Source organism: Rana temporaria, chromosome 7 (genome assembly GCF_905171775.1).
Source record: "Rana temporaria chromosome 7, aRanTem1.1, whole genome shotgun sequence".
Lineage (NCBI taxonomy): Eukaryota > Metazoa > Chordata > Amphibia > Anura > Ranidae > Rana > Rana temporaria.
Genome location: NC_053495.1, coordinates 197,328,026 through 197,355,928, shown reverse-complemented (window position 1 = coordinate 197,355,928; position 27,903 = coordinate 197,328,026). Strand labels below are relative to the sequence as shown.

The window sequence follows — 27,903 nt, the reverse complement described above, 5'->3', positions numbered from 1 at the left end:
CCCTCCATTGTATTCAAAATGGGTGGGGGGGCTTTAGATATATTTTAAATGAATAAAACCTGCCATAAGGTCTCATTCACACAGGTTCTCAGCCCCGTTGCATCATGAAGAGAGGTTTATTTTTCTGTACTAGCGCTGAGCTGTGTGCAGGAAGGGGATCTAAGTGAAGTGAAGCAGGGACAGGTGCATTGCCCTGGATGCACAGGCTCTGCTGCAAGGTACCTGTCCTTGTATACTGGTCAGCCTTGGCTGTGCGGTTGAGTACCACAGCCGATACATGTCTATTTGCTTAAATAATCATGTTGCTGTTCCCTTCCTGTGCATCTATCTGATTACAATTCAGACTTAAATTGATATTAATGGCTTGGCTATAAAAGAAAAACAAACAAAAAAAACGTTCTACTTGTTTTTTGCACAGAGCAACCCAGATCCTCCTTCTCAATGCCTCCGCTGGCACTCCTGGCCCCTCCCTCCTGCTGCGTGCCCCTGGATCAAGCGGCTTGCACTGGGGGCACCTGAGCAGACTCGCTCCCGAGTTGCGGCTCTGTGTACATTCACAAAGAGCAGCGGCTCCCTCTCCCTCGGCTGTGATTGACAGCAGTGGGTGCCAATGGTGCCTGCTGCTGTCTCAGCCAATGAGTAGGAAGGGTCCCGGTGAGCTGCGCCTCAAATGCACAGCGTTGGATCGCAATGGGGCTTTTGCACACAGGTATTTTCTTTATCCTAATGCATTAAAGCGGAGTTCCACCCAAAAACGGAACGTCCACTTTAAGGGAAGGTGACCCCCCCCCCTTTTTTTTTATTTTTTTTTTTTATTTAGTGGGTTCCAGCTCCCACTTCCTCACAGGGGGCTCCGTGGCACCGGAAGGAAGTTCCCCTCTCCCCCCTCTCTCTCTCGGCAGTCATCTGGGAAAACGTCACAGGTTCCAGATGATTGCCCGGCCAGTCACAGTGTGCAACACGGCTTGCGCAGTGCATGCCCGGCTGCAAAGCCACAGTTGGGCGCCCACAGTAGTAGAGGAGCTGGGCTTTGTACGCCCGCATCACTGGACCCAGGGACAGGTGAGTGTCCGATTTTATAAGTCAACAGCTTCAGTATGTGTAGCTGCTGACTTTAAGAAGAAAAAGAGATATTAATTTGGAAATCCGCTTTAAGGCAAAAACCTTCTGCCTTTTAGAGCCACTTACAATTGAATGTGGAATAGTTTGCACGTTGCCTTAACAGCTCGGCACAAGGGACAATGCTTACAGTCATTTGTGATGTGTCCCTTCTCCTTCTGGCTGCTGGTTTTAGTTAAAATCTTAAGTCATATGATCTGCCCCCCTGCCTTATGGATAGAGGAGGTGGATCTCTCATTCCCCGGCCTGTCTTTCATTCATACAACACTTTTCATTCATCGACTCTATAGTGCAGCTGCTGTGTATGGAGGAGGGGGGTAATCTGCATTCTTGCTGAGTACACAGGTACAGGTCCTTCTGCTTATATTAACCCTCGTGGCACTGGAAGTTTACTGGTAAGGGGGATGTGTGTTAAGTATTAAAAACAAATAAAAATAAGAAATCTGCAGCACAAGAGTTTCTCTTGTGCTGCAGGTTTTTATTTATAAATACTTTGACACACAAGGGTGTTTACATTGATTTTTTAGACCCCTTTCACACTGGGACGTTTTTCAGGCGCTTTTGGCCTAAAAATAGCGGGCGGTGCGCTTGCAGGACATTAGAAAAAGTCCTGCAAGTAGCATCTTTGGGGGCGGTGGAGGAGTTGTGTATACACCGCTCCTTCACTGCTCATACCCATTAAAATCAATGGGCAGCAGCGTTTTACGGGTGCCTTTAATCCTTGCTTTCGGCCGATTAAAGGGTTAAAAAGTGCCTTGCTAGCAGCCAGATAGCGGCGCTTTACCGCTGACGCGGAGCCGCCTTTGTGTGAAAGGGGCCTTAAAGCGGAGTTATGCCTTGGGGGGGGATTAAGTCAGCCCGCGATGTCTGCACCCCAGCTGATCTTCAGATCGACTGTCTGGTGCAGCCGCTGCCATTCCAGGTAAGGGAACGTGGCAGTAAAGCCTTTCGGCTTCACACCTCATTCCCTACTGCGCATGCGTGAAGCACACTGTGCTTTCTGATTGGCCTGGCGAAGGAGGGAAGGAGGGGTTGAAACTTCCGGGAGATCGGGCCACAGCCCGGTCTCTCAGGAGTGAAGAGGAGGACCTGTCACAAGCAGGTCCCTCCCCCCGAAAGGTGCCAAATGTGACAGCGGAAGGGGGGCGGGGCTTTAAAGCAGGGTTCCACCCGCAATTGTTTTTATATTTGCAGCTACAAACACTGTAGCTGCTGAATTTTAATTGGAACACTTGCCTGTCCTCGGCACCCGCGATGTCCGCCCCCCGAGGCCGATCCCTCGATCGTGGCAGGTCCCAGCACGGCCATCCTCATGAAGGGAAACGGGCAATGGTGCCTTGAGGCTTCACTACCCGTTTCCTACTGCGCATGCATGAGTCTTGTGGCGCTGTATGAATGGGCGGCTGCTCTCAGGGAGATACACACAGTTCCCAGAAGGCAGCGCGCCCCATTCCCCAGAAGACAGCGTGAGGATGAAGATCAGCCGCGGACTAGGAGGAGGAAGATTGGGAAGATCTGCCTAGCAACCGTAATTTCTGGTAAGTAAACATTTTTTATTTATTTTTTTTCTATTTTTTTGCAGCATTTTGGTGTGTGTGTGTGTGTGTGTGTGTGTGTGTGTGTGTGTGTTTTTTTAGGGTGGGCCTCCGCTTTAAGTATGGTCCCTTGTGCTGATTTAAAAAAATAAACATGTTGTGACTAAACTTGGACTTCAAGGCAGGTGCTTGATTATTTTTTTTTCATGGACTGACCATACAAAACAAACAAACCCGCAGCATTTTTAACATGGTGCACCATAACGTGACTTATGTGGCGTGTTCCATTGCTGGTCTTTTGTCACCTTTTTACTCGTGTATCAGTCTGGGATACATGATGGTGAAACACCCTGCACAATGTTGGGAATGTTATTGCCTATTGCAATAACACATTTAAAACGTATTCTTTTTTTTTTTTTTTTTTACTTGTACGGCAATGCATACGTCTGCAGGTAACCAAAGCAACTGTACTGCTCCCATATGTATTTGGTGCATATGGCTGCCCTGTGTACAAATATAATTATCAGCTATACATAGAAACAAGGCATTTACAAAATTAACATAATCAATGAGATGATTTTGTTAAACAGGTGAAGGTGATCAGCATACAATATCTAAAACCCCATAGGTTTCCTTTTTTAAGCTTCCTGTGTGTTTTTAATTTTATTTTATTATCTAGCAATCGCATCATGGTCCCTGTGGATTATGTGCTTGTGGGATATTATTATCCAGGCAGCAGGTTTCTCAGTATTTACTCCTCAGTGGAAGGAAATGCAGGCATATTAAATCTGAGCTTAAAGATTGCTTCCAGTACGCTGTGTAATATAACGCCTCATTCTGCCTGACCCAGCAGTTATTGATCTCCTGCAGGACCCCGATTCTAAGAAATGTGGATTTTCCAGGCCACTGCCTTTGGGAAATTAAATATTTATTCAGTCCTGGTTGCCATATTGTGTCTATATACAGATGACAAAATAAAAGGATGCTGTCGGATTAAATTGGGTTATTTTATATCGCGATCACCATAGACCACTGAGCATAATGGAAAGGGAAAAAAATCCTTCCAGTTCAAATGGGTATATTTTGAAAGTATTTAAAGTGGATGTAAACCCGAATTTTTTTTTTTTTATGTCACAATGTACAGTATAAGATTTCCTATCATTTGTGCCCAGTCTTGCCACACAGAGTTAATCCAGCTCTGAGTAATCCTCTTTTTTTATTCTGTGAAATAAAACGGATTTACAGAGAAAAACCTTAGTCCGTTCCGCCCCCTTGCTGTGAGTGACAGGTTATTTACATATCTCGCACACTAGCCTGGAGACAGGCATTATGTTTTAATTCCCACCCCCACTCCTTTTCTGAAGTCATTTGGTTACTTTTCTGGATTTTTGACTGGATGTTAGTGATCATAGCAGAATTTAGTGTAAGTCAGGGTTTGACAAATTTGCTTGGAATCTAGGAGCAAGCTAAAAAAGTTAGGAGCCAGAAAACGCACCCCGTCCCGACGAGCTTGCGCGCAGAAGCGAACACATATGTGAGCAGCGCCCGCATATGTAAACGGTGTTCAAACCACACATGTGAGGCATCGCCGCTATTGGTAGAGCGAGAGCAATAATTCTAGCTCTAGTCCTCCTCTGTAACTCAAAACATGCAACCTGTAGATTTTTTTTAAATGTCGCCTATGAAGATTTTAAAGGGTAAAAGTTTGTCGGCATTCCACGAGCGGACGCAATTTTGAAGCGTGACATGTTGGGTATGAATTTACTCGGCGTAACATTACCTTTCATAATATAAAAAAAAAATGGGGATAACTTTACTGTTGTCTTATTTTTTTAATTAAAAAAAAAGTGTAATTTTTTCCCAAAAAAGTGCGCTTGTAAGACCGCTGCGCAAATACGGCGTGACAAAGTATTGCAACGATCGCCATTTTATTCTCTAGGGTGTTGGGATAAAAAAATATATATATAATGTTTGGGGGTTCTAATTAGAGGGAAGAAGATGGCAGTGAAAAATGACATTAGAATTGCTGTTTAACTTGTAATGCTTAACTTGTAATACCAACGGCCACCACCAGATGGCGCAGGCACACAGCTGGTGGTAATAACTTTTAATACCAACGGCTCACCACCAGATGGTGCCAGCTCACGGAAATATTTTTTTTTTTATTTTTGCCCACCTTCCAAGCCAAGTCGCCAGGACACCATTTGTAGTCGCCATGGTGCCCGGGATTTGTCGAGCCCTGGTGTAAGCAATACACAGGGGAAAAAAAAATGCATGTTGACAAGGGGAGTGTAGAGGAGGGTGGGGTGTCGACTGACATCACGACTCCACCCACCGAGCGCCAGACAACAGACCCACCCACAGGATCTGCAGTTTTTCAGTTCTTATAACAGACAGAGGGGAGACATTTGATAGGTGAGGATACATGCAGGAGACATCTATATCCTTATAGATCAGCACTATGGCAGTAGTTTAGAAAGGATGAGAAGTGGGTTTACATCCACTTTAAGTCAACTTTATTGCAGATCCTTACCGGCTTCTGTGCCAGAAATACTGTCAGATGAGCTGGAGATCTCAAATACAGAGATGGGGTTGTACCTTTTGTTGAAAGTGATTGCTAACTGGGAAGGGTGTGTCCTTGCCAAAATCGCATTATTCTTGTCGGTGTTGTGAACAAAAGGCAGAGGCATTGACTGAACATATTTTAATAAAGGTTAAATAGTTGTTGACTGTGTAATTTGGCCTTGAGCTGCCTGTTGATTTATAGTGAGCCTTTTAACATTTAGCAAGGTATTGGGAAGTCCTGTATATTGGCATGTATTGTTGCCCTGGTTGACGGCAAGTCACATTTTAGTGCAGCCCTAATTTTGGATTCCAGAGATCTGTACACAGACTCTTGAAGGTTGAATCGGTTGCTATGGGTGACACTTTGGGGGTGATTTATGCCCCGTACCCACAATCCGAAAAATACAGCTTTTGGTACAGAGCTTTCGAGAGCGATCGTGACATTTCGTCCGATATTTTATCGGACATGCTTGAAAAATTTTCTCGTACGATTTCGAGTTTAATCAGTACAGTTGTCACCGGAAAGTACAATACAAATACACTACAACACATCACTTTTTTTTTTTTTTTTTTCTCCTGTCGTACGAGAATTTTCATAACTTTAGTAAACTCTTCAGGTTCGATATACGACTAGCATGCAAAACAAAAAAATGGACTCTCTGTCTGATTTTCGGATCGTGTGTACGGAGCATAAGTCTCAGTTCACACTGGTGCGATGTGGGAACCGGCTACCTTTTTCAAGGTTGATTTTGGTGTGCGGCTGTCTATGCATTCCTTCCATTGATTTCTGCCAGACAACACAGACCCACAAACCAAAAAGAAAACGCAAAAGTATTGCTGAGCAAATACTGGCTCATATTGGGTGCTTCAACTACCATCTATGGGGCGCCAAGAGGCCTTGCAGTAGAATGTAATCAGAAAGCAACCATACAATAAATGCGTGACTGAATGAAATATGACGGAACTCCAAGCTTCCACAAAAGTTGAGGGCGAAAGGCTGTGAAATAAATGATCGGACACGGTCTCTCAAAGAGATGGTCAAGTGTATCGGGCTCAAATCGCGATGGGAAAGGACCGAGGGGGGGGGGGGGGGGGGGTTTGCAGTGCATGTCACACTCACGGGTCCGTAATAGTTTCTGGGTGCCTTAACGGCAGGTTCCAACCGTAACACTTGTATGACTTTGTTTGCCATCCCATTCCAAAGACTTGAGCGTTTATATGGAGTTTGTTCCTCCTTGCTACTAAAACGGCCTCCATTCTTCTGAAAAGGCTTTCCACAAGTGATGTCTGGGAATTTGCACCCATTCAGCCAAATAAGCATTTATGAAGTTGGGTACTGATGTTGAGCAAAAAGACCTGGCTTGCGGTTGGGATGCCAATTATCCCAAAGGTTGATCAGTAGAGTTGAGATCAGAGCTGAAACTGTGTCTTCATGGAGCTGGCTCTGTGCACAGGAGCGCCATCTTGCTGAAATAGGATAGGCTATCCTTCTGTAGACCTTTGCCTGAAGTTTGGAACCCCAAAGTTGAAACGTATTTGTAATGCTGTGGCAATAACACTTTCAATACTTTCCGTTTACTTAACCACTTAAGGACCGCCTAACGCCGATATATGTCGGCAGAATGGCACGGCTGGGCACATCAACGTATATGTACGTTGATCTTTAAGCCCAGCCGTGGGTCGCGGGCACGCTCCGGGACTCGCGGACCCTATCGCCACAGGAGTCCCGTGATCGGTCCCCGGAGCTGAAGAACGGGGAGAGCCGTGTGTAAACACGGCTTCCCCGTTCTTCACTGTGGCGGTGTCATCGATCGTGTGATCTCTTTTATAGGGGGACACAATCGATGACATCGCACCTACAGCCACACCCCCCTACAGTTGTAAACACACATTGGGTGACACATAACCCCTTCAGCGCCCCCTTGTGGTTAACTCCCAAACTGCAATTGTCATTTCCACAGTAAACCATGCATTTTAAATGCATTTTTTGCTGTGAAAATGACAATGGTCCCAAAAATGTGTCAGAAGTGTCCGCCATAATGTCGCAGTCACGAAAAAAATCGCTGATCGCCGCCATTAAAACATAATTAATAAAAATGCAATAAAACTATCCCCTTGAAAATGCAATAAAACTATCCCCTATTTTGTAAACGCTATAAATTTTGCGCAAACCAACCGATAAACGCTTATTGCGATTTTTTTTTTTTTTTTTTTATCGAAAATATGTAGAATACGTATCGGCCTAAACTGACGATTTTTTTTTTTTTTTTTTTATATGTTTTTGGGGGATATTTATTATAGCAAAAAGTAAAAAATATAGAATTTTTTTTCAAAATTGTCGCTTTGATTTATAGCACAACAAATTAAAACCGCAGAGGTGATCAAATACCACCAAAAGAAAGCTCTATTTATGGGAAAAAAAGGACGCCAATTTTGTTTGGGAGCCTCGTCGCACGACCGCGCAATTGTCAAAGCGACAGTGCCGAATCGCAAAAACTGGCCTGGTCCTTTTTAGCTGCATTTTGGTCCGGGTCTTAAGTGGTTAAACCACCTGAGATGAATTTCAAAATGAATTTCAATTTATAAAACTACACCACGCTGATTTAAAAAAAAAAAAAAAATGTGTGGGCTCTTTTTGAAAAAATAAAATAAAAAATCTGAAATTTTTACATATCCAGAGGGTGATACTTAGACAGCATCTCTCTTCAGGTCACATTGACATTGTGGTTCACAAGGGGCTTGTCACATTTGTTGACTTCAGCTAGAAATTTACAGCCACATATGGTGGGCCTGGGTTTAAGCCTCCCCCTCCCCGAGCACATAGAGGTGTGTGTGTGTGTGTGTATATAAAGGTATGTGGTGGCATCTTGAGCTCACTACCATCAGGGAAATTGCGAATGCATCATTTGACTTCATAGTCATAGTTCCCTTTCAACAGTCTCAGAACAGCTGTATGCAGTGAAATGCCTCTATATATCTTTAGCTATGTCTATGCTATAAACGCACAGTTAGCACAGCACAGGGGCATGATTCACGTGTCTTTCTGGGTACACAATTCAGCTCAGGGGCATCCTATGACATTTACATGTCCTTCCTTGCTCTCTTTAGAGGGAAGCTAGGACACTAATCTGTAAGAATAACTTTTACACTAATATGCTGGTTGAGTCCAGAAGAGGACCAGTGCTGGCTTGTAGTGGGGAGTGCTAGGGAATTAACTCTTAGTCCCCATTCACATCTAGGCGTTTTGTCGCCTGTAGTGCGACGCCGCTGCCGCCAGAGGGATGAAAAGACATTGCCCTCTATGGAGATGGTTCACATCTCCACGCCGAACACCTGCCGCCTGCTGCCTTTAAAAAGGTCCCGGACCTTTTTTTCAGGCGGCTTTCGGCGTTCGGGAACCATCTCCATAGAGGGGCACATCTAGGCGGACAATCGCAGTGTTTTGTCGCCGCAAATCGCGGTACAAAACGCCACTATTTGCCGCCGCAATTCGCGGGACAAAACGCAGCGAATTTGTCTGCCTAGATGTGAATGGAGCCTTAATAAGTAGTCACATTTTATAGTAGGTTCAAATGACTAGAGAATAGTTTGAGAAAAGTAAACAAGTAAAGTAACCATTTAAAATACTTTTTTTTTTTTTTTTTTTTTGTGCTTTTAGCTTTAGTCTTTTACATCTCTTTAACCACTTAAGCTCCGGAACCATATTGCTGCCACTTTTTGCGATTCAGCACTGCGTTGCTTTAAAGCGGATATGCCACTAAAAAAAAAATATTAAAAGCCAGCAGCTACAAATACTGCAGCTGCTGACTTTTAATATTAGGACACTTACCTGTCCTGGAGTCCAGCGCCGTCCGCAGCAGAGGAGGAGCGATCACGCGTCTCTCTGCTGCTCCCCCCACCATCCTCGGTGAGGGAACCAGCGCTCCGGCTTCACTACCCGGTTCCCTACGGCGCATGCGCGGGTTGCGCTGCGCCGCTGATTGGCTCCCGCTGTGCTCTGGGAGCCGAGTGTTCCCAGGGCACAACGGGAGGTGACGTCATGCCCGGAGAAACCCCGAAGCTCTGTGGCCGGAAGTGGGTGCAAATACCTGTCTTTAGACAGGTATCCGCACCCCCCTCCCCCCTGAAAGGTGTCAAATGTGACACCGGAGGGGGGGGGGAGGGTTCCGATCAGCTTGAGTTCCACTTCAGGGTGGAGCTCCGCTTTAACTGACAATTGCGCGGTCGTGCGACGTGGCTCCCAAACAAAATTGGCGTCCTTTTTTCCCCACAAATAGAGCTTTCTTTTGGTGGCATTTGATCACCTCTGCGGTTTTTTCGTTTTTGCGCTATAAACAAAAATAGAGCGACAATTTTGAAAAGAATGAATATTTTTAACTTTTTACTGTAATAAATATCCCCCAAAAATATATAAAAAAACTTTTTTTTTATTTTCCTCAGTTTAGGCCGATACGTATTCTTCTACATATTTATCGTAAAAAAAAAATCGCATTAAGCGTTTGGTTGGTTTGCGCAAAAGTTATAGCGTTTACAAAATAGGGGATAGTTTTATGGCATTTTTATTTTATTTTATTTTTTTATTTTTTTACGAGTAATGGCGGCAATCTTTTTTTTTTTTTTTTTTCCGGCACTGCGACATTATGGCGGACACATTTTTGGGACCATTGGCATTTTTATAGCGATCAGTGCTATAAAAATGTATTGATTACTATAAAAATGCCACTGGCAGGGAAGGGGTTAACACTAGGGGCCGGGGAAGGGGTTAAGTATGTTCCCTGGGTGTGTTCTAACTGTAGAGGTGGTGGCTTCACTAGGGGAAATGACTAATCGCTGTTCATACATTGTATGAACAGACGGTCAGGCATTTCTCCCCTGACAGGCCCGGACAGCTCCCGGTCCTCGCTCTGTAACGAGCAATTGCGGGTGCCCGGCGGCGATCGCGACCGCCGGACACGTGCTCGGGAGTCGGGAGCACACGCGCCGCCGGAGGCTCGTTACAGAGCGAGGACCGGGAGCGTGCCCCTATTGGCTGCTGGGCGAGGTGACGTATAGCTACGTGCTCTCGCCCAGCAGAGTCGACCTGCTGCCGTAAAACTGCGGCGGCTGGTCAGCAAGCAGTTAAAGTGATTGTAAACGATCACCTTGTAAAACAACCCATTCAGTTTAAAATAGAAATGAAATGCAAAACTTACTGACATACCATTCCATCAGGGAGGGGTTTGACTGGCCTCAAATGTATTCTGCAGCAGGACAACCACGAACATACAGCCAATGTCATTAGGAATTATCGTCTGTGTAAAAAAACAAAAACAAAGAGTTCTATAAGTGATCTGGTCACCACAGAGCCCTGATCTCAACATCATGGAGTCTGTCTGGGATTACATGAAGAGACGGAAGGGTTTGAGGCACCCGACATCCACAAACCCATCTGCTGCATTCCTTCAAAAACTGTTTACACGTCTACCTAGAAGAATTGATGCTGGTTTAAAGGCAAAGGGTGGTCACATCAAATATAAATGTTTCTTCTGTTCATTTTACTTTCTATTCTGTTAAAGCGGGGGTTCCGCGTTTTTTTTTTTTTTTTTTTTTAGATCCTTCTGTCGCTCTTACCTTTCTTAATCAGCAACTCGTGTGTCCCAATCTTATAGCCGCCAGCATTGGTTTTGTCCCGCAAACGATAGTTTATACAATTCATAGACGTTTCCATCTTGATTGTGGACATTCTGAAGCCCACCAGGATGTCCTTCCCGGGATACGGTGAATGCTGACGTCCCAACATTCACTGCTCTATCCCGCGCATGTGCAGTGTTGACTGCAAGCGTCGCTTCCTGAGTCAAGTGACCCGCGAGATCACAGTACAGCGCGTCTCCTGGGAGTCTCAAACATCACTCCCAGGAGACCCCCCCCCCCCCCAGTTAGAATAACTTCCTAGGACACACTTGACCCCTTCCTCGCCCCCTACCGGTTAACCCCTTCCCTGCCAGTGTCATTTACACAGTAATCGGTGCATTTTTATAGCACTAATCGCTGTCTTAATGACAATTGGTCGCAAAATGGTGTCAAATCTGTCCGCCATAATGACGTAGTCACGATGATAAAAATGGCTGATCACCGCCATTACTAATTTAAAAAATATATATATATGCTTACTGCAATATTTTTGGTAAAATTAAAATGTAGAAGAAATACATATTGGCCTAAACTGAGAAGAAAAAAAAATGTATGTATGTGATTATATATATATATATATATATATATATATATATATATATATATATATATATATATATATATATATATATATACATACATATACATACACACACACACACACACACACACACACACACACACACACACACACACACACACACACACACACACACACACACACACACACACACACACACACACACACACACACACACACACACACACACACACAATCACTCACATACATATAATTTTTATATATATATATATATATGTGAGTGATTATATGTGAGTGATTATATTTGTATGTGTGTGTGTATATATATATATATATATATATATATATATATATATATATTATACACATGTGTGTGTGTGTGTATGTATATATGTGTGTGTATATGTATGTATGTATATATATATATATATATATATATATATATATATATATATTATAGTGACCTGGAGAGGCCCGGACGTGATGTTATGATGTATCACTCGGCCTGGCAGTTGTAAATACTGCTGTGTACCCGGCAGGAAAGGCCGATAATGTGTGTATGGAGGTTTTGAGTAAATGGATAAGCATTTAAATCGATGCGTACGGAGATTATTAAGTACTATAGTTTGCGTGTGCAACTTTAAAGCGTGACATTTGGTATCGATTTACTTGGCATAACATCTATCACATTATACAAAGAAATTGGGGTAACTAGTGTTTGTTTTTTTGTATAATTTTGTATTTTATTTTTAAAATTCAAAACAGATACAAGGTACATTGACGGTGGAACAACATCACTTAACGTAATCCGGGCACATTCAGGCATTGCATCTGGGATGAGGCTCTGGAAAAGCAAGGGGAAGGCGGGCATCCCGCCCACTCCGGACATTCGGTCCAATTGAGCAGCCCCCCCCCCCAACAAGTGGGGAGCGGGATGGCCCCGAACCCCTGCCCCTAAAAAAAATGCTAATTGAGCTCCCAGAATAACATTAATACACTTTGGAACAGGGCGCCAGGCTATTTCACACATTATTTTTATTTTTTTCAGCTTGGGCAAATATGTACACACACACACACACACACTTTTGGGGTTGTTCTAACAAAAAGCTAAATATTGCTTTTTTTATTTTTTTTTTATTTTTTTCAAAATTGTCACTTCTTTCTTCTCTTCTCTCTTTTTTTTTTTTTTTTTTTTTAATGGCATAAAAACCGCAGAGGTGATCAAATACCACCAAAAAAGCTCCATTTGTGGTATAAAAAAAAAAAAAAAAAAGTGCCTAAATTTTGTTTGGGTGCAACGTCACACGACCGCGCAATTTGTCAGTTAAAGCGAAGCAGTGCCAAATCGCAAAAAGTACTGTGGTCAGGAAGGGGGGTAAAAAATGCTTTACACACTTGCCTAGAGTCCTTCAAAAAGCTAGAATTTTTATGGTGGTTTGAAGGTGAAGGATGATCGCACCAAATTTTGACCCGATTTTAAGTTTTTATAGCTTTTTTTTTTTTTTTTTTTTTTTTTTTTTTTTACATCCACCTACAACTTTTGTACTGTATTATATGTATATTTTACACCTAAAAGCTAGGATGTTAAAACTTGACTTGCATGTAATTTGTATATATTTTAAGCTTGCATTGAATTTTCTATCCGAAACTCTTTTTAAAGTTTTTTTTCTTTCAAAGTTGGAATAGGCTATTTATCTCTCCTGGTATTTCGTGAAGTAATTATGAGATTAAGTTTTTATTTTTAGCAGGCAATTTAGTATTAATGGGACAATGGATAGCCTGTGCCTTGTGATAATGACATTTTCTCGGAGACCTTTTTAATGACCACCTGTTTTCCCCTTTCTCATTCCAGCCTTCATCACTCTGTCAAACGGAGAGCAAGCACAAGATGCTATTAACAGATTCCACAGACACCACCTCCGGGACAAGGAGATTCTGGTCCAGCTGCAGCCAACGGACGCTTTGCTGTGCGTGACCAACCTTCCTCCGTTATTTAGCAAGCATGAGTTCGAAGAACTGGTTCGGGCGTACGGCAACATCGAACGATGTCTCCTTGTCTACAGCGAGCTCACTGGGCTCTCCAAGGGCTATGGCTTTGTGGAGTACATGAAGAAAGACTGCGCCTCAAAGGCCCGCCTGGAATTGCTGGGCAAGCAGCTGGAAGAATTTACCCTTTTTGCCCAGTGGGTGGACGTCAACCAGCTGACGGCGGATTTTATTCACTCAAAGTGCCTGTGTGTTGACAAGCTTCCCAAGGACTACAGCAATAGTGATGAGCTGACGCAAATATTTTCCTCTCTTCACGAGCCCTTGTTCTGCCAGGTAGAATTAAACATCTGCTTCATGCTCTCCTATTTAAACGATACCCTACTGTCATGAATAGCTGGAGTGTTGCCGATTATCTGCTTTCTCATAAATCACAATGGGGGAACAAACAAAAGGTGATATATGAGAAGGCCGACGATGGCTTTGGTGCAATTCAATCTGTTTAGCTTTTCAGATGTGGCTGCTTACCCAGTTAAATTGAACCTGTGCTGGAAATATGAAGTACAAAAGGTCAGCGTTTTAGTGGAAAGCAACATGATGTGCCTTAGTATATATTTTAAAGAAAATATATGGTACTACAAGCGCTACTACTTCTATAAATCTAAGAAAAAACTACTCAAACAAAATTACCAAATACAGCTGCAGACACAAAGGTGTACAAAACCAATAGTGACAATTATAGCATTAGGTGTAAGCGCAACACCTAATGCTATAATTATTAGTATATTTTTTCTTTTTTTCCTTCACAAAACCCAAACTTTTGGGTATTGCGAAAATGTGCATGCCACCTTCCACAAAGCGGTGCATGGAGAGTTAACCATAACTAGGCCTTAAAGCGGTTGTATACCCTTAAAAACAAACCTGCAAAGGCATATCAATTACTTACCTTAGATCGAAGCTCCCGCAGCGGTCTTTGGACACGTCGTCCGTCGCCGCCATGATATCGGAGTGACTTCCGGGTATCGCCGCCCTGGCGCTGTGACTGGCCGGAGCGGCGATGACGTCACTCCTGCCTATGCACACTTTTCCGGCAGGCTCACATTCAAAAGCCGCCGTGCTCGGTGCGCCTGCGTCGTTGTCTACTAGACAACGCCGCCCGCTTTTCTGCAAATATCTCCTTAACCATGTAGGTTAAGGAGATATTGCAAGCACCTACAGGTAAGCCTTAATGTAGGCTTACCTGTAGGTGCAAGTATGCCACTAGGGTAGGGGTGCCCAACCTTTTGAAGAGCGGGGGCCACTTAAGCGACTTGGTAACCGGTCGCGGGCCACAATGAGCAGAGCGGGTGGATGGCAGCCCACTGAACTTTTTTTTTTTTAAATGGACACAAGTCCATTTACATCTGCCACTCCTTAGAGGTGAATGGAGGGTCCGATTGGGTCGGACTGACCATGTGAAAGGGGCCTAAGGCTGCTTTCACACTGATGCACGGTTGTTTACCAGCACCTGAGGCTTTGCTGCACTTTGCCATAGACTTCTATCATCTCCTATAGGTGTGGTGCACTTTCAGAAAGCACACCAAACTCGCAGTGCAAGTAAACTGCAGGTGCACTACTCTGCACCTGTGGATCCGTTGAAAGCAGCCCAGTAACCACTGCAGAACAGATATGCCCGTATATACAATGTGATTTTAGTAATAAACTTGCCTTTAACAGTATTCTATTATATTCCAGAGCAGGAGGTCACGGGCCACATCAGAGAGCTCTGCGGGCCACTGGTTGGGCACCCCTGCACTAGGGTATACAACCGCTTTAAAGGGGTTGTAAAGGTTCGTGTTTTTTCACCTTATTGCATCCCATGCATTAAGGTGTAAAAACACCTGGCAATCATGCTCCCCCCCCCCCCCACCTGCTCGGCACGTCCTTTTCTCCACGGAGTCCTGGCGTTGATTGGATAGATTGATAGCCGCGCAGCCTTTGGCTCCCGCTGCTGTCCATTAAATCCAATCGATGCCAGGGGGTTTATAACAACACTTTTTTTACTATCTACAATAAAACAAAAATGCCTATAGTTCTACTTTTTAAATGCTTTTACATGGATCGTGCTGAAGCTTTGTAAACACCCACTTTCAGGAAAAAGAGGCTGCTGAAGCATCCCTTAGCAGGAAAAGACAGCGGGAGCAGTGATGACCAAATAAAGGGAAGCATAACGGCCCGACATCTATTTAACCTTGCTTTCATTTCTAGTTTGTTTCCCCAGTACAGTTTTACTTTACCCACTTGCCACCCACGTTGTAGCCAAATGACGGCTACATTATGGCCGGCCAGTTCTGGGAGGGCGTCGTCCTATGATCGCGCCCGCTGCGGCATGCGTGTGGTATGCTCTGATTGCTGCGTCCTCGGGACACAGCCGATCACAGATCAGGGTAAAGAGCCAATCACCGCTGATTACGTAAATCGCTGATCATGTAAACGCAAGCCGGTCATCAGCATTCCTTTTCTCGCGCTGACAGTATGAGGAGAGAGGAGACCCGATAACTGTCTTGTGTGAAAGGGACATCTACACTGATGAGGGCACTGCTTATCGGTGTCCTGTTGATCAGTGCTGCACAAATTTGCAAAATGTTATAACTGAATTATTTATTTTCCTCAATTTTTTTTTTTTTTTTTTTTTGACCCATGAGGCGGCTATACCAGGGCTCATAACAGGGAAAATACTGCGCTCCAGGTCAGCGGGACTGGGCGGGGTGAGGAGAGAGGGAGTCCTGTGTAAGTTCTCCTTACAGATTTTTATGTAAAGGTGAATTTGCACTTTAAAACAAGTAGACATGATGGGAAAGTATATCTACCTACTAATGCTAGCAGCTGAGGGTTAATAATAACCAATGTTGATTTGAGAGCGAAGGTTAACTGAATGTGTGTTTGTTTTTTTTCTTTTTAGTTGGCAGAGGATGAAGATGGTTATTCTGGTGGCTTTGCGGTGGTAGAATATGAATCTGCAAGGCAGGCAGAAGAGATGAAAGACTGCATGGACGGAATGCATGTGAGAGGAGGTAGAATCCAGGTGTCTTATTGTTCACCAGGTTCTCCAGGCCGGAGCATGCTGGCCACACTCATGGCAGCGCAGGGCATGGTAAGTAATTAACAAGAAAATACTTTTTTTTTTTTTTTTTTGGTGCCCCTTTTTATATCCTCTACTCTACTGTATGCTGTCTTGTTGTGTTTAGCTGCAGAACAATAGGAAAGGGTTGCTCCCAGAGCCCAACCCAATGCAAATCATGCAGAGCCTCAATAATCCAGCAATGCTACAGATGCTGTTTCAGCCACCGCATCGTGGAAGGTCAGGAAAGCATGGTGAGCTTACAAAAAAAAAAATACTTTGGGGTTTGAGCAAGTTAGATTAACATTCCTGAATCATTGTGGTTTTTCTTGCTCTGTTATAGGGTCTTCTGGACGGCCGCACTTCAATGCAACAGTCAACCAAGCCCTGTTACAGCTCCACAAACTTAATCCGGTGAGGCTTTGTGTTTTAAAGTAAATCTTGCAATGACATTCTAAGTCTGTATGAATAAATTCCTGAGGTGTCACGATATTGCAACAATGGCATCATTTAAAAAAAAAAAAAACAATGGTATCATTAAAAGTTGGGTTGTAAAGATTTTTTTTTTTTTTTTTTTTTTTTTTTTTTAAATAACAAACATGTTATACTTGCCTCCACTGTGCAGCTCGTTTTGCACAGAGTGGCCCCGATCCTCGACTTCTGGGGTACCTGGGTGGCTGTCTCTGGTCCTCCCCGCAAGGGCTCCACACAATGCGAGGGAGATCGCATGAATGTGTGGAGTTCTTGTGGGGAGGACCAGAGACAGCCACCCAGGGACCCCAGAAGTCGAGGATCAGGGCCACTCTGTGCAAAACAAGCTGCACAATGGAGGCAAGTATAACATGTTTGTTTTAAAAAAAAAATGTCTTTACAACCCCTTTTAATGATGCCATAGCCGCTCACTGTATCACTCAGCCCCGCCCCTCGGTGCGCCGCGTCATTGGACGTGATTGACGGCAGCGCCAGCCAATCAACGGCCAGGCTGAGTGGCGAAGAGGATGTCGGGGCCGAGCACGGGACTTTCGAGGGGCCAGGTAAGTATAACAGGGGGCCAAGTGTACCAGGTTACAAGGTGAGAGGCTATATGAAGCCATCGTTGACCTGGAGAAGGAATCCATCTTTGCCAGCAGTTTGCCATATAGATTTCCGGTGACCAGACGGTCCCCAGCAGTCGCTATGATCTTTGGAGGCCCGGGCGCGATGTTATGATGTATCACTCGGCCTGGCAGTGGTAAATACTGCCGTGTACTCGGCAGGAAAGGCCAATAACGTGTGTAAATGTGTGTATGGGGGTTCTGAGTAATTTGAGTAAGTGGATAAGCATTTAAATCGATGCCTACGGAGATTTTTAAGTACCATAGTTTGCGCGTGTGCAACTTTAAAGCGTGAAATGTTTGGTATTGATTTACTCGATGTAACATCTGTCACATTATACAAAGAAATTGGGGTAACGTGTGTGTGTGTGTGTGTGTGTGTGTGTGTGTTTTTTTTTTTTTTTTTTTTCAAAAGCGCTGCGCAAATACTATCGCCATTCATTCCTTAGAGTCTCTACTAATAAAAATGTATGTTTGGGGGGTTATAATTACGTTTTTAGCAAAAAAATACTGGTTTAAACTTGTAAACTAAACAAAAAAGGCCCGGCCTTTAAGTGGTAAAAACAAGGCAAATGCAAGCATTTTACTCTTAGGGGAAGACTGCATATACTGTGTTGTATCCAAGGGTCGCAATTATCTTACCCTTTATTGTACTGAAATTTAAGAGAAGAACATGGGCACTGAAAGGTGGCCTCTGAACTTACACTTCTTACTACAAGACGGCTTTGGCACACTGAATTTGCTTTGCACATTATATTGTCACTGGACCAAGGCTCTAGCCATTTCCAGTGTGGCTTTGTTGTACCTTGCCCCTGGCACTCCTCGGCCATAAATCGCAAAGGGTTCTCACCCAATGTTGCAGCCACTGTTATGGGAGGAGTCAGAATTCAGTCTTGTGCCTATTTTTTTAACACGTCTAAAAAAACAAAACAAAAAACAAAGGGGCTGTAAAGGTACAATCCCCCCCCTAAATAGCTTCCTTTACCTTAGTGCAGTCCTCCTTCACTTACCTCATCCTTCCATTTTGCTTTTAAATGTCCTTATTTCTTCTGAGAAATCCTCACTTCCTGTTCTTCTGTCTGTTGCTCCACACAGTAATGCAAGGCTTTCTCCCTGGTGTGGAGTGTCATGCTCGCCCCTACAGGAGAGTCAGGACGCTCTCTACATTGCAGATAAAGGAGCTGTGTGTTAGTGGGTGTCCTGACTCTCCTGTAGTCCAAGGGAGGGGGCGAGCGCAAAACTCCACACCAGGGAGAAAGCCTTGCATTACTGTGGTGAGTTAGACAGAAGAAATAAGGACATTTAAAAGCAAAATGAAAGAAGGATGAGGTAAGTGAAGGAGGACTGCACTAAGGTAAAGGAAGCTATTTAGGGAAAAAAATGGTTACTTTACAACCCCTTTAAGCAATTCTGCAGCATAGAGGGGTGTTTTTTGATTGCTGCGGTTAAAGCGGGTGTCCACTGAAAAAAAGATATTAAAATACTGCAGCTGCTGACTTTTAATATTAGGACACTTACCTGTTCTGGAGTCCAGCGCCGTCCACAGCAGAGGATCGCTCGTCACTCTTGCTTCACTGCCCGGTTCCCTACGGCGCATGCGCGAGTCGCGCTACGCCTGCCGATTGGCTCCCGCTGTGTACTGGGAGCTGAGTGTTCCCCCAGAACACAACGGGGGGGGGGGGGGGGGAGGTGACGTCATGCCCGCAGTCTGCTAGAGACTGTGTGGCCGGAAGTGGGTGCAAATACCTGTCTCTAGACAGGTATCTGCACCCCCCTCCCCCCTGAAAGGTGTCAAATGTGACACCGGAGGGGGGAGGGTTCCGATCAGCGGGAGTTCCACTTTAGGGTGGAGCTCCGCTTTAAAGCTGATCTCTGGGCAAAAATTTTTTATTTTCTGTTTCAATGTATTGAATTTTCAGAGTAAACATAAGCTTAACGTTTGCCCATACCGGGGTGGAGCTAAACAGTCACATTTAAGTAGAAGTACAAATAGGCAATGTATATTTAGCAATAAAATGAGCCAAAACTGAGGAACAGTAGGAAAGTCAAAGCAAACATTGCTGTTATTGCCAAGCTGTCCTCTAAGGGGTGACAATCCCCAATGACAAGTCTCATCTGGTGAAAGGAAGAGAGGAAAGCAAGAAGGGGGGAAAAAGGTATCAGACTCAGGACTTAGTTTTTATTTTAAACAGGGATGTTAATGTCTTTTCATAGACATTCACAGCTTTTTTTTTTTTTTTTTTTTTTCTAGTCCAATTGTCTTTTAGAGCAGAAGTTAACTTTTAAAACACAAATTCGTCAGCAGTTGTTTTTTTTTTTTTTTTTGGATAGAGAATGTATCCGTCTTTTCTGCCATATGTAATTTTCCATTTATCTAGTAGCCATATGTTAATTGCATACTAACTGTAGTGCATGTGTACAGTCCTGGCATCTGTAAGATGGCAGAAATGGGGCTGGGCGCTGAGATAATGTAACGCCAGCTTGCATGCGCGGGAGTTGCATCATCAGTTCCTGCCTAATGGAAGAAGTAAGATGATGTACCCAGAAGGAGAAAAAAAAAATGGCATGGCACCGGCAGGGATTGGAGTGGATGCCAAGAGCTTGGACCTTGCATCACTTGGCAGGAATGCATTCAGAGGGAACTGTCACATTGTGTAAGTGTACGCAGGCTGCCCCACCATGATTTAATTCTGCTTTAAAGGCTGTGTTTACAGTGTTTCAGTGATGTATATTCAGGGTGCCTATAAAAAGTATAAATATAGTGCAACTCCAAAATAATAATAAAAAAAAAATTATACTTGCCTGCTCGGTGAGGTGGTTTTGCATACAGCAGCTCTGATCCCCCCCCCCCCTCTTAAGTCCCCTGCCGGTGCTTGTGGCACCTTCCCAACAGCTTGGTTATGGGCGCACCCAAGCAGGTTTGCTCCCGAGCTGCTGCTCTGCATGTCCATTCACACACAGTCGTGGCTCGGCCCGGCCCCCTTCACTGGCTATAATTGACAGCCGCAGGGGCCAATGGCTCCTGCTGCTGTCTCAGCCAATGAGGAGGGAGAGCCGAGGCTCTCATGCGCATCGCTGTATCGCAATGGGGCTCAGATAAGTATTAAAGGGTCACTAAAGGAAAACATTTTTTTTAGCTAAATAGCTTCCTTTACCTTACTGCAGTCCTGGTTTCATGTCCTCATTGTTCGTTTTTGCTTTGATGTTGCTGTAAATCCTCTCTGTTCTGGACACTTCCTGGTTGTCTGTTTCCTGATAACCACAGTACTGGGAGATTTCTCTCTGTGGTGACTAATCAAGGAGGTGTGATTACTGTGTGTCAGCACCAATCCAGTTTCGTTTTACAAAGCTTCACTGCCCTCTATTGACTCTTTGTCTCTGTACATCAGAGAAGCAGGAAACAGCAAAAACGAAATTAAACTAGAGGTACATTATATGATTGTTTTGTTATCTATTTTTAAACATTTTTAAAAGGAATCCGTTAACTATTATGTCTCTATACCCTGTAAACGGTCATTTCAGCAAAAAAAAAAAAAATCCTTTAGTGACCCTTTTAAGGGGTACTGCTGCACACAGGTTTTTTTTACCTTCATGCATAGAATACATGAAGGCAAAAAAACTTGAGCCTTGTAGAACCACTTTAAGATAAAGTGGAGAAGTCCCAGTATGAGTCTAATCACCAACGTGTAATGGGTGAAATATCTTTGCTCTTCTGTGAATGAAAACTCCATGGTGACGTGTGTACTCCACCACCTGAGATGACTATACGCTCTCCTCCTTGTTTGACATCTTGAGATATGAAGTCACATGGCGCTTTTATTTTTGCCCATCTTTGGACTAGTGCAGGAAACTGGAAAACGGCTCTCCATTTCTCTAGGACCCGCAGGTTAAGTGCAGATTATATGACAGAAAAAATTATTAATATAGTGCTCTTCGTAAAGTTTTAATATTACTAGCAAAGAGTTAAAAACACAAGATAAAATGGCACAAAGTTCTAAAAACGGCCCTTCATGGAACTCCTCAGCAATATCTTTACACACCAGTCTCACCACTCAGCTGTTTAATAAAGATGGCTGCAGGATGATGTCACAAGCTAGGCTCCGCCCCTATACTCGTTACGTCCTGGGGCCTGGACTTCTTCAGCAGGGGGGACCTGTCATTTATTCTGTGCAGCAGGGGGGCCACTCTCCTGAACATCTTTTTATACAGATTAAAAATGGGCCAAAACCATCTTTGCAAATTGATTTGCTGGCACGTTTATTATAATTGGAGAGCTTTCAGCTCCCCCTGTGTCTGCTCGGGTCTTTCCACCATTGCACAGCCCCCCCGGAGCCTCTCTTCCGCACAGCGGCACATGCACATGCACAGATGGATTTCTTCCCACTTCTGTGGGCCCACGGCGGGCATCTGAGGGAAGAAATTATTCTATTGCATCACTCTGCAACATTTGTGGTTGAAGATGAGCTTGAAGCTAGGAATGAGATGCTATTAATGGAAATGAAAAAATATATGCAAATTCGCGTTTACATCTTTTTTTTTTTTTTTTTTTTTTTTTATTGCGCAGGAATCGTCCAAAAAAAAAAACCTACCTGGCACAATATAATTTCCATCAGGAAAATGAGAACTGGGGAGGGGAAAGAAACAGGGAAGTTGGGGGGGGGGGGGGGGGGGGGGGGGAGAGGGAACACAATGATATATTTTGTGTTTTTTTTTTGTAATTTCTCAGCATCGTTCCAGTAACATGTGAGAGGCATTACGTCCAGCTGCCCTTGTGCTGTCAGCGGGTTTCAGAAATGCCTGGCACAAAGTGTCTCTTCTGCTAATGGGTTGATCACAAGTAGTTCAGAGTATAAGAAGTTGAGAGGATAAAAAAAAAGAAAGATAAAACGTTTCATTATGTCTGCGTAAATGAGACCCTGTCAGAGTTCTTGTGTCACTTGGTTGGCGGATTATTTTGTTATCTTCACTGAATGGGACTGACCTGATTATTTGAAGTGCATCTAAAGCCAAAGGGGTTTTTTTGGTAATTTTTTTTTAGGATAGCATTGCAAAGGATTAGACACTTTCCCTATCTTATGTACTTTGTCTGAAAGCATCACACCTTAACAAATAGGACTTTTGTGAATAGAAATAAAGATTATAAAGGTAACCCATTAGAATACGGCAAATCTAAAGTCAGAACTTTTCTTTTTCTTCTTTGTTTGGGTAAAGAGGACAAGTCCCAACATCAATTTATCTGTGTGTCTGCTGAGAAGGTCTTCTATATGTATTGCCTGACGTTTATGACCAGGTTGTCTGGTGTTTTTTTTTTTTTGTATGTTTTTCTGTTTGTTGGTTTGTCTTAAACCTAATAAAAATATCTTTAAAAAAAAAAGAGAAGGTCTTCTATATTTGTCCTGGTAACAATTGTCACCGGGGCACAAAATAAGGCCTCTTTCAGAAAGACTGACTGCCGGTGGATCGATCTACCTGCTCAGCGGTATATCGCTCTGCCGATCCCCACTGAGCAGGCAGATGAAAGGCCCGTGCAATCCTAAACTGCTGTGTGTGTGCGCAGCTCAAGCTTGTTGAAGCGGGTTGTGATACCCAAACATCCGCCGCTGGGTGTGACAAGGGAGGGAGCTCGTCCCAGCTCCCATAATCGGTGGTAATTAAGAAAGGACTCCCTGGAGTCGCACATCCGTGCTGTCCCTATGGTGAGTGTATGAATGGCAACCTCAGCCTAGACTCCAAACTGGCCACGCCCCAACGGGTTTCATTCCCCCCCCCCTCAGAGCTTAGTCCTAGCTAAGCTCCGAGGGGCGCAGTAAAACACATTTAGGTGCATGGCCTGGTTGGAGTCTAGGCTGAGGTTGTCATTTGTACACCCATCATGGGGTCAGCACAGAAAACAGGTCTGTGTCTGCTCCGCTCATGCAGAGTGGACGTGGACACAGCCCGCTGGGATGAAAATGGACCGGGTTCTCCAGGGAGATGTACCCCATGATTCAGGTGGGAGTGCACCAGGGTATGTGATCATGTTTCATGTTACACCCCCAAATAAGGGTGGAATATAAAACCTGGACTTAAAGCAGACCTTTAGTCCATTTTTTTTATTATTTTTTTATTCATCTTTCCATCTATTAAATCTTTTGCCCTTGTTTTAACTTTGGATAGTAAAACATTTTTTTTTCTGCCAGTAAGGCTCCATGCACACTGGGCTTAAAAAAACGTCTGTTCTTTTTGCAATAAACAACTTCCATAAAGAGCATTTTTTGTACAAAGTCTAGATGAGTTTAGGAGAGTTATACATTTTTTCTGCCAGTGAGCTCCAATCGGAAACGCGAATAAGGTTTTTTTTTTCCTGCCTCTAAACGTTGTTCTCAAAAATATGCCTGTAAACGTCCTAATGTGTATGGTTTTTGATATCACATTATTATACCAGCGTAGTACCAAGACCTTTTTAATTTTTTCACCTAAACCTCATAGAAGGTTTATACAGCACTGCAGCAGGTCAATATAGTATTATTTAGAACTTATTTTTGCGCCGGTGACAATCACTTTTCCTAAACGTCCTAATGTGTATGGACACATAGGATAACATTGAGTTGCTTCTACAGGCAGAACACAAAACTCCTGTAGAAGCAACGTTTTTTTATTCCAGTGTGCATGGAGCCTAAATGCCTATACAGCCCACTTCCTCCTTGTCTGCTCATTAGCCTAGGCTTATCACATCATGCACAGCACTCTCTCACTCTTGTGAGAGTTTGCCAGGTAGGGAGGGGGGGTGAGTCACAAGAGGGCCAATGAGAGCTTCAGCGCTAGAGAGGTTTGTGTATGTATGTATCCAGGAAGTGAACAGGCAGCAGCTTCAGCTGCCCACAGTTAAAATGGATGCAGCCAGACTCAGTGGAGGGAGATTTCTACAGCATATTTTCTCAAGTACAGAATCCCAGTACATATAAAATAATCTGCAAAGTGGTTGGAGGGAAGCTTCAGAATGGCAAAGATGTTTTTATTACAAATTATGTGACCAGACTGCAGTTCCTCTTCAAGCTTTTACATGGTTGGATTCTTTGCGTGTACTCTGTGTACGCTGTAGTGTTTCCTTATAACTGTACCATATTTGTTGGGCACACATGGTATAGAGACATTTTCTGTATCTAGTGGGTCTAAAGAAATTTGGAGAGGGTGCGCGGGGAATAGAGATCCTGGTTTATAAATCCATTGTCTTCTCTGCCCACAGAAACCAAGTCTGGCAGGTAACCACCTTCTTCAGAACTACTCCCATTTACAGGCGGCCCATCAGCAGCTTCTCCAGCTCAAGGGTGGACAGTCTAATAACAGTGTAAGTAAATGCATGTGCATGCGCACGTATTTCTTTCCTTCCGGTCAGTAATCACCTGAATTATAACCTGTTCTCATTGGTTCTAGAAACCCGGCCTGCTGGGAGAAGCTCCGGGCTCCATCTTACAGTCTGCCATGGGGACAGCGCAGACGGGATCGGTGGAGGCCCCGCAAAAAAGTAATACTGGTTTTCATAGTTTTTTTTTTTTTAGCAGAGGTAGCTCTACAAGTGTTCAGTAATAATGTATAACTTGTAGTTGCCTGAAGAACTTGATGATTCACTGTGGTCTGTTCATACTTGTATTCTCACGTCCTGCTCTGTACAGATATGGGTTGGGTTTCCATTATGTGTACAGAGCATGAATTTAATATAAACCTAATAGACTGTTGTGACTATAAGCAATTTAAGAATAACTGTGCAGAGATCGCAGTAATTTTGTTATCTGATTGTAGGCACTATCTGTTGCTGTTAAAGGGGTTGTAAAGGTACAATTTTTATTTTTTTCCCCTAAATGGCTTCCTTTACCTTAGTGCAGTCCTCCTTCACTTACCTCATCCTTCCATTTTGCTTTTAAATGTCCTTATTTCTTCTGAGAAATCCTCACTTCCTGTTCTTCTGTCTGTAACTCCACACCGTAATGAATAAAAAATAGTGCTGCGCTGTAGGGATAGGAAATAATAATATAAATCTCATAAATACAGTGCTAGATCCAAAAATGAAATAAGTGCATCTAAACAGTTTAACGGTACATGACTTCAGTGATGCATATTAACAAATCCAAGGTGAACACAATAGTGCTAGGTGAATAAGACCGCAGGCGCTGCTAGAGCCAGAAGGCTACTAAACTATACACATGGTGATGGCAAACATATAAACAGTGAAAACAGCATAAGTGTTCATGCAGGAGCAGCAGGCTAAACACTACTGGAACGCATGTAATAAAGTTCTGGTGCCAAGTGTCCAAACATATAGTGCTTGCCCGGGAAGGGTTCCAATTTCCTTAAAAGTAGTGCAGATGTCCCCTTACCTTACTGCTGTAAGGTAACAGCATAAAACAACTCTATATGCATAAGTGCAGCAACGAAATTTCAGGCCGTTGGAGGTGGCAATGGTTTTCACACAGAAAGATAAAGGAAAGCACCAAGCGTAATAACGTAGGAGAAATGTAATGGTATAAAAACTTATACACTAGGTACTCACAAAGGTAGTTTTAAAATACAGCATATAAAAAACAAGTGGCGGACTCGCTGACATCACATCCGGTACCTCTTTGAACAGGACTCTTGCACGCATTCATCACTCAGAAGTGACTTCTTCAGGTCCTGAAGAAGTCACTTGTGAGTGACGAATGCGTGCAAGAGTCCTGGAGGGGAGGGGGCGAGCACGACACTCCACACCAGGGAGAAAGCCTTGCATTACTGTGTGGAGTTACAGACAGAAGAACAGGAAGTGAGGATTTCTCAGAAGAAATAAGGACATTTAAAAGCAAAATGGAAGGATGAGGTAAGTGAAGGAGGTCTGCACTAAGGTAAAGGAAGCTATTTAGGAGAAAAAAATTGTACCTTTACAACCTCTTTTAAGCTGCATTGGGTGTCTGGGTGAGGTCTCTACTGACCAGATCCAGACCCCCCCCACAAAAATGAAAGTGTTTGAACAAAAATAGATAAAATATACTGTGTGAATATGACATCTGATAATTTGGAATGCTATTTCCATGTACTGTGTAAGTGTCACATGCTTGCAAAAGTGAACGCAACGTCATTCAAAGTTCTAGTCATTGCAAATTTATAAAAAATAAATAAATCGCAGTGACTAAATTGTGCTAATTTTTGCTCTTTTAACCCAACTTAGACCCCTTTCACACTGGGGCATTTTTCTGGCGATTTTGGTGTTTAAAAAAAAAAAGCGCCTGAAAGACGCCTCATCTGCAATTCCAAGTGCTTTCAGAGCCCTTTCACACTGCCAGCGCCCGGAAAGTGCTGGTAAGGCTCCGCCAAGACCCCTTTCACGCTGGGCGTTTTTCAGGCGCTTTGGCAGTAAAAAAAAATCCCCTCAATTGGAAGCGGCGCTTTAAGAGCCGTGTATTTAACGCTCCTAAAGCGCTGCAAGAAGCTGCTTGCAGGACTTTTTTTTTTTTTTTTTTTTTACGCCCTGCAAGTGCAGTGAAAGTACTCAGGCTTTCACATTGGGATTGCAGATGCAGCTACTTTCAGGCCCTTTCTTTAATGCTAAAGCACCTGAAAACCCCCCCAAGTGTGAAAGGGGTCTTGGGGTACGTTGGGGAGAAATATTGCCAGAACCTGCGGCAGAAAAAATGCTCATGATGGCTCATATTAAACAAGAGTTTTCACAAGAATTAATGGGCATTTGCCTTTTTTAGAAGGTTTTTATTATTATTTTAAACATTGCCCTCTGCTCTTAAACGCCAAAAGCTCCTAAATGCCACATTTATGCAAATTAGTTTTTATTTTTTTTTCTCCGAAAGCTCCTTTTAATAAACAGGATTCTGAGGTTTTTTTCTGCTTAAGACTCCTCTGAAAATATGCCTGTAAATGAGCTGCTTCTACAAGCGTTAAAAAAAAAAAAAAAAAAAAAAAAAAGGCAAAATGCCTGTACAAACAGCTTTTTTTATGCCAAGTGTGAATGGACTCCGAATGTTATGCTATTTGCGCAAACTGTTTATTCTCCCCCTGTGTGTTGCAATGTAGCTTTGAAAGGGTAATAAAAGCTTGTATTAAAGTAAAATGCATTTGTTCACTTTCCGCTACAGTACATAAAAATCTTACTAATGTGGTGATGTATTTCTATCATTATTTATTAATGGGTTTCATCACATGCATAAAATGAACAAAGTCTCCTTACTTCTGGACAGATGGAGTCTCTATAATGAACACATGTCACAAGTTTAGTCTTGGACATAACTATGTAACTTGACAGTGTGCCATAATAACCAAAATATACATGTA

General features: G+C 43.4%; 1 protein-coding gene across 3 annotated transcripts in view; it reads left to right on the top strand.

Annotated features, from left to right (window-relative positions):
* Positions 1 to 27,903, top strand: part of RAVER2 (ribonucleoprotein, PTB binding 2) — a 60,351-nt gene that overhangs the window by 18,767 nt on the left and 13,681 nt on the right. For all 3 annotated transcript variants that reach the window (XM_040360770.1, XM_040360769.1, XM_040360768.1), the window contains exons 3-8: positions 13,283 to 13,752; positions 16,358 to 16,549; positions 16,644 to 16,770; positions 16,860 to 16,930; positions 24,836 to 24,937; positions 25,024 to 25,114. In XM_040360770.1, the coding sequence (XP_040216704.1) occupies positions 13,283 to 13,752; positions 16,358 to 16,549; positions 16,644 to 16,770; positions 16,860 to 16,930; positions 24,836 to 24,937; positions 25,024 to 25,114 (1,053 nt within the window). The remainder of the gene's footprint in view (positions 1 to 13,282; positions 13,753 to 16,357; positions 16,550 to 16,643; positions 16,771 to 16,859; positions 16,931 to 24,835; positions 24,938 to 25,023; positions 25,115 to 27,903) is intronic.